Source organism: Mus caroli, chromosome 9 (assembly GCF_900094665.2).
Source record: "Mus caroli chromosome 9, CAROLI_EIJ_v1.1, whole genome shotgun sequence".
NCBI classification, from domain to species: domain Eukaryota; kingdom Metazoa; phylum Chordata; class Mammalia; order Rodentia; family Muridae; genus Mus; species Mus caroli.
This window is the reverse complement of record NC_034578.1, coordinates 83,748,921-83,756,666: the sequence shown is the minus strand read 5'-3', so window position 1 is coordinate 83,756,666 and position 7,746 is coordinate 83,748,921. Positions and strand designations below refer to the sequence as shown.

Sequence of the window (7,746 nt, the reverse complement as noted above, 5' to 3'; positions counted from 1 at the left end):
AGAAATAGATTGTCATGGTCCATTCCCAATAAAAAATAAAAATAAAAAAATAAACTTTTTTTTTTTTTTTTTTGGTTTTTGGAGACAGGGTTTCTCTGTGCAGTCCTAGCTGTCCTGGAACTCACTTTGTAGACCAGGCTGGCACATCTAAATGGCAGACTACATATTACAAATACTTGTATCCTAGTTACCCAGGATAAAGGCGAGGACCCATCTGTCAATTGGTGATTTCAGTTCCTGGATCATACAGTCCTTTCCTGTATCTGTTTCTAGAAGGACACTGCCTGTATTTTCCTCAAGCAGTTTCAGTGTTTCGGGTTTCTCATTGAAGTCTTTGATCCATTTGAACCTAAGTTTTTACAGGGCAGTAGNTAGGGGTCTATTTTCATTCTTCGATATGTGAACATCCAGTTTTCCCAGTTTCATTTGTTGAAAAGGCTTTCTTTAGTGTGTGTTCTGACATCTTTGTCAATTACTAGAAGGCCCTAATTAGCTGTATTCACATTTGGATCTTGTATTTTGAGCCACTGGTCTACCTGCCTGCCTTTGTGCCAGTAATGTTCTGTTTCCATCACCATAGCTCTGTGTATGTTTTGAAATCTGGAGAGGTATTCCCTTCAGCATTGCTATTTTTGCAAAGAATTGCTTTCGCTATCTGGGATCATTTGTGGTTCCATATGAGTTTTATGACTTTTTTTCTATTTTCATAAAGTTTGACATGGAGATTTTGAGTGGGACCACATTGCATCTGTAAATAGCTTTGGTAAAATGGCCATTTTCAAAATATTAATTCTACCAACCCATGGGTGTGTCTTCCCATTTTCTAGTGTCTATCTCTTTTCTTAGAAGTTAAAAGTTTTCATTGTGTGCCCAGTGACTCACAGGGAGGGAAAGTCCTATTTTCTGGGCAGAACCCCCTCATGTACCATGCCTCACACACCATGCGGATGTGCAGTGATCTCTGTCNCTGTATCTATGCACACCTAGAGTGGACATCCATGTAACCACTGAATGTGAGACTGAATTCAGTGATACTTCAAATTCTGAAATAATTGTAGTGAAGAAGAGACCACTAGACATCATGTCTCAGTCAAAGTAGTTAAACAAAAGGTATTTGCAGAAAGATACTGGGATGTTGAAGCTCATGATCCTGCTGAAAAGACATCCATGGATCAGAGATCACACATTGTTTAATGAAATGAGTCTAAGATATCTGTAAAGTCCTGTTACATGATGTTTTATGGATATATTTATTTTCTTTTGTGAGANTTATCTTTAAATCATAAGTTAGTATAATACAGCATTTGTGAGAATTTGTAGTTCTATTGCTGAGTCCAAGTCCTTCTTCAGCAATTTTAGGGTGTGTGTGTGTGTAGAGAGGGAGAGGGAGAGTTGTAAATGTTAATTTTAATGTAAATGTATGTACTAAATTAATGTGGCAGCTGTTTTTCTTTATCCTAGCCAGTTCTCCTATAATGACCCAGAGACCAAGGTTTACTCTCAAGCTTCATCTCAGCACCTGCCTGGGCAGTCGGTTGATCTGTCTTAATCCCCTAACTGATGTGACTAGCTCCCAGCCAAAATCCCCATAATACTTGCATATAGAGCCTCCCATACTTAAGCTGAGCTCTTATGAACACCTTGTGTTCCTCCTTGTGGCTTAATATGCACCTCTCTTCCTNTCTCTTTCCTTCCGCTGACTGGCAGAAGTCCTGCCTTATTCTGTCTTCTGCCCAGCCATTGGGTGATCAGCTTTTATTGGCAAGGCAGAGAATAAAATGGCAAGAATTGTTTACACAAACTTGAGATAGGAGATTCTTGTCATAAGCATTACCATGCCATGTCTATAGTGAAACAAGATGTGAGGACAAAGAAATCACCATTTGAAGAACACATGGATAACCTTTACATGGTACACAACAGTATTATGCCTACAGAGAGCAAGAGTGATGGCCATGTGCTTATACTGTAAGTAGTGAGAAGAGTCAGTACACACATCAGTGCTGTATAAAACAGAGCGGCAAGAGCTGTGGGCCTAGAAGGGATTACTAGGAATCCCTTCTGCTATGAAATGAACTCTGGGATTAAAGCCATATGCCACCATGCCTGGCTGATTTTGATAACTCTTGTATTATAATTACATAAAAGGGTTGAACATTAAAATAAAGGTTAAGGGGCTAAAGAGATGGTTCAGTTTGTTGAGACCACTTTCTGCTCTCAGAAGGTTATGAATTTTGTAAACCAGAGGAGTGGACATAGCTCAAGTATTGACAGAATTGTGGAGTACAAGATATTTGGGGATTCATTTCATTTTTTAAACTATTCATATGTGCATTAGTGTTTGTATGCATGTGTCTATGTACCACACACATGCCTGGTGCCTGTGAAAGGCAGAAGGCATCGGATCCCCTGGAGTTATAGATGGTTGTGAGTGCTAGGAGTCAAACCTGGGTCCTNTGGAAGAGCAGCAAGTACTCTAAACCACTGAGCCATTTATTCAGCCCCTTAACCTTTATTTTCATGTAATTATGATACAAGAGTTATCAAAATAAGCCAGCCATAGTGGCTTACAACTTTAATCCCAGCACCTGGGAGGCATATGTAAGTGGATCTCTGTGAGTTGGAGTCCAACCTGTTCTACCTAGTGAGTTCTAGGCCAGCCAGGCTTACATAGTGATAACCTGTCTTTAAAGTAATAATTATCATCATCAAAAAATAAAAGTAAAATTCTGCTTTTAGGTGAATAGGTAATAGGTCAGGTATCGAGTGCTGAAAAGAAAATACAGCTGTGCCTGGAGGGGAGGGAAAGCTCGCTTTCAGAGAAAGTGACCAGGCAAGGTCTTCCATGACATGAAGGGACAGGCTGCCTAGCAGAAGAATAAGGAGTACAGACTCTTGAGGTAGGGATGCTCACTGGGTAGGGGTTATTCAGACAACAGCAGGCAGGCATCCATGGCCTGAGGGAACAGGAGATTTCTAATGGTGTGCTCAGCCATAGTCACGGCTGAGTTGTGTGACTCTGAGAGTTATGGTTAAAGATTTGTGGCTGAGAGGAGAACCACCTGAGGGTTCATCTTGAAGAGTACAACTAGTCCTGATAGCTGCCGTAAGAACAGGCTGGAGAGGCTGAGAGGGGGAGGTGCTTGCTTACATAGATGTGAGGTTCTTGCAGCAGTCAGGTGAGGAGTTACTGACCATCAGGGTGCTTTGAAAAAGAACACATGAGGATAATAGAGTGGCGTCTCCAGTGGAATGCTGGGAAGACTGGACCCAACACTACAGGCTGTGGGAAGTTACTGGTGGTCCGGGGTAGAGCACCTTCTGTCCCTTTTAGATTAAAATATGACCTGAAATTTAGGAAACATTCACAGCAGTATTTCGGATGGGTTGAGTGACAGAGAAAATATCCCATGACTTCTTTATTGGTTTGGAAGTAACCTGCTTTTGTATTTCTTCAACTATCAAGAAAGAAAAAAACCACCTCACGGAAGACATCAAAAGACTGAAGCAAGACAAACAAGCTCTGGAAGTAGACTTGGAAAAAGTTAAGAGAGAGAGGGACCAAGCCAAAGATCAAATCGCCTATGCCACAGGTGAGCACGGCCAAGACTGCCTGTGTTGTCAGGTTGTTTTAAGCATGAGCACAAGGAATAGAAACCAGATTGTATCATTAAAATACTTACCCTGACAGAACTTGTAGTCTTTAAAACATTTTTAAACTTAAGATGATTTACATTTCTTATTTTTAACAAGAACAATTGCACCATCAAGGGAGAATCATACATTAATTGAATGTAGAGCTTTGTTTTGAATTGTTTAGAAGCCTGTGGTCGTAGCCTGACTGAGGCTTCCTGAAGGCAGGGCTAAAACGTGCTCTGAAGTATTTGCCGCATGGACAGTCAGCTCTGCAGTATTTTCTAGGAAATGAAAGGCACATGGCATAGCACCCACCAGGAGAAATACAGGAGAGGGATAAGAATGAACAGATTAATGGGACCGGGGAGGAGGGGGCGTTTGGGAGAAGAGTTTGGGAGAAGAATGTTGTCTTTTGAGCCCGCCCTGACAGTGAGATTTGGAAGTAGGACAGAGGGAAGCTCAGTGTGCCTTTAGCCCATGGCTGGGTAGGTGATGGGGCAGCAGAGCACAGACTGGAAAGGTCAGGAGGGCTTTACACCAGTTCGTCTTCTATCTACAGTACCTTCAGCTTCAGTGTAAAGACTATACAAAGAGCCCGTTCTTGAGTGCTTATGAGAATATGATGTTCCTGTCTGATCTCTAAAGCAGAAGAGAAAAGCTATTTCCAAGAATTAATTTTGAAAGTTCAAAAACCTTTTTCATGTAAATTTGTGTTAGCTATAATATTACATTTTTATTTGTAACAGTAGACAATCCTTATTATACGTCAGTGGAAAACAGTCACACATTTCGATATAGCCATCCTTGCTGTGAACTAGGTTTGGATTATTTAATTAACACACTCGCTTGGCTCCATTAGTAAAAGACTCAACTAGACACTGATCTATACATCATTTGCTTTTGCCTTTTGTTTCTTCATATGCTTTCATTAGGTAGACATTTTTATTTATAATAAGTACAATTTTGTCATTACCATATTTTGAAAAATTACTATCGGGTTATTGAGCCATTTTATCATGTAGGTGAAAAATTATATGAAATAAAGATTTTAGAAGAAACACATAAACAAGAAGTGAGTCGTCTACAAAAGCGGCTACAGTGGTACGCTGAAAACCAGGAGCTTCTGGATAAAGACGCAGCTCGCCTCCGAGAGGCCAATGAAGAGACTGAGAAGCTGAGAGTAGAGGTGCGTTTGCACAGGAGCCAATTTGCTGTGGTGTCACTCGTGGGCCTTCCTGTCATGGCTCCCTCACTGCCGTGTGCTTGTCTCCTGTTCTGGAGATGAACCCAGGGCCGTGCACTTGCTNTGCCGTTGTGCTGTGTCCTTGGCTCCAACCCTGGCTCTGTAGGTCTGGATTTATAGCTAGTTTGGGTTTTGGTTTGACTTTAGGTGACTTGGCTTTTTAGGTAGATTGTAGATAAGTGCCAGCTACTTATCACAGCCTGACCCACAGGGGCCTGCTGAGCACCTCCTCTGAGCCGCTCAGTGAGTTGACCNCCTAGGATACAGCATCTCCAGACTCGGGCCACTTGCTGCCTTGCCCTTGAGTTTTCACAAGCCTCACTGTCCTCCTCCATCAAAACGCAGCTCAAGTTTCTCCTCTCGGAACTCCCTCCCGCAGCCCTACCCTGCTCTGGCTTTCAGTAAGTAGTGTTTTGTTGCTAGAGCTTAGCTCTCTATCAGGTGAATACCTTGTTGGTCTACTTGGTTAGCTTACCAACCATCTGTTTGTACAAGTGCACGGGCCCAGCTTCTCTTGTTTGCCCACATTTTCTGCAGCCAGTGCTGTACCTCAGACAGTTGGAAAAGGAATAGCTTCATCAGTGTCTGTCAGGGAGTTAGTGAGTGAGTTAACATTATATCCCANCTCTGCACACTTTCGGTGCTTTCCTGTTGTTGTAAATGCACTTCTTACCCTTCACCACATTCTTCCTTTGTGGACAGATTGAAAAACTGAAAACTGAGTCTGGGAGCCCAGCTACTCAGCAGAGGCTGCGCTCAAAGGAAAGAGCTCTTGATGCCAAAAGAATTCAGGATCTGGAGCGGCAGGTAAGTGTTAAAAATGTGAAAAAAATTACTGAAGCGCTTTTACTATATACAATGCTATGTTTCAGGATTTCCCACAAGATATAATTATTTATGAAATCCTTAAAGTGTGTTGCATAGCCCAGGGGCTTAGCCTGCAGAATGTTAGACTGAATCTCTCAGTCAGAAGATGGAAACCTATTGATGAGAGATCCTTCTGCCTTCTAGCTAGTAAAGGTCTAGAAAGAAGGAAGCAGAAATTGGAAGTGTTGGGCATTGAGTTTATTTCCTGCTATTTGGAAGACCAGAGCAGTAAAATCACTTAAATCCAGGAATTAAGCTCAGGCAACATTGCAAAATCCTTTCTTTCTCTTTTTTTAAGAACAGAAGTAGTCCATATCTTGAACTCCTCCACCCAACCCCCCCCCAAGAAAAAATAGGTGAGAAGGGAGTACGAAGATTTTAGAATTGGCAATGTTGCTAACTTAGGCAGTATTACAAAGAAACCACTCTGCACCAAGACAGTCCAGTGTCCCAGTCCCCTGGCTGTCAGCCTGAGACACTTGCTCATGCTGGGCATCACAGATACTCATCTCACGGTCTGTGTAGCAAGACTATTCAAATCTCACTGCAAAGCATCTTAAAATGAAGAACTTGTTTAACTGAAGTAGTTTTTGAGGTGTAATACAGTCAATTTTCCTTCTGTTTTTAAAGCATTCTATATAGCATTTATATTTATAGCTAAATATTAAAGTACAATTTTCCAGCTTTGATGAGAGAATAGGAATTGTGTAATCTCCTGATTCTTAGACAGACAGCTATTATTTCATCACAGATCTAAGACTGTGAGGTCATCACAGAGNCAACTGGTTTTATAAGGAGGACAACTAAGTAAAAATTCAACTTTGTTACTTTCCCAGGACCTTTCTGGTATTAAGAGGTATGACTTAGTAATTTCACTACAGGGCCAAGAAAAGGCTAGGACAACAGTGACTTGAAGAGCTAGAGATAGTCTGTAGTGAGTGTGGTGCAGCATTGTACTCGGTGTCTTCAGGCTTAATGGTTACCTTGACAAGTGCAGAAGCAGCTGTCCAGAACTGTGAGGGGACAGAGACAAAGGAGCAAGCCACTGGATGATCTCTTTTAAGAGAGGTCATGTCAGTGTGGATGTGTGAGAGTAAAGAAATGGGATGCTTACCATGTGTCTAATGGGCTGGGGAGAGGGCTCAGTCACCAAAGTGCGTGCCATGAGAGCGTGAAGCCGAGTCCAGTCCTTAGGACCTCCAGAAAATGTCGGGCATAGTAGCATGCGCTTGTCCTCCCAACTCTGGAGGAAGTAGAAACAGAAGTAAACCTGGGGTTCACTGGACAGCTAGCCAACAGGCCCAGTCCACAAAGCCTNGCTCTAGTAAAAACCCTATAAAAATCATCTCATAAGACCACTCCTGAGAACAGCACTCAAGGTTGACCTCCATCGACTTCTGATTGCAAGCACAGGTGTATACATATTCATATTCATTCATTCATATTCTCTCTCTCTCTCTCTCTCTCCCCCTCTCCACCCCCCCTCCACCCCCCTCATCCCCAAGTGGTGCTCCATGTTGGCCAGAAACACACTCTTTATAAAAATAACATTCTTTCACTGAACATTTATTGATTATGTGTCTTAGCCTCATAAACTACTCATTAGAAATACTTTTAGTGAGGTTTGCTACATGTGCACTCCTGAGCATTTCTTTTGTAATGATTTTATACCTAAATATGTTATATACTCAGAGTATATCACAATATAGTTANAATCNTTTTGGAGCCATTACTGAAATAGATTNGGTGTAAATAAAATGCATTTTCTAAATAGAACATAAGAATGAAGTTAATTGGATATACTTTATAAGGAAAATTTTANATTGTTTCTATTCATACTTTTATTTAATGGACTATTTCATAGTTTGTCAGTGAGACCTTTTTAAAATTGGCTTTGTGTACCAGTCATTGGTATCATTGACCAAAGAATAAAATTTTAACCCAAAATTAAAGAAAGTACAAATAGAATTTAACTTTCCTCCAAAAATGCATTATTTCAT

At 41.2% G+C, this 7,746-nt stretch overlaps 1 protein-coding gene across 1 annotated transcript in view; it reads left to right on the top strand.

Moving 5' to 3' along the window:
• The window catches only part of Cep162 (centrosomal protein 162), a 65,717-nt gene that overhangs the window by 32,663 nt on the left and 25,308 nt on the right, over positions 1-7,746 (top strand). Inside the window, exons 16-18 of the mRNA XM_029481969.1 lie at positions 3,467-3,593; positions 4,659-4,822; positions 5,582-5,686. Of these exons, the coding sequence (XP_029337829.1) occupies positions 3,467-3,593; positions 4,659-4,822; positions 5,582-5,686 (396 nt within the window). The remainder of the gene's footprint in view (positions 1-3,466; positions 3,594-4,658; positions 4,823-5,581; positions 5,687-7,746) is intronic.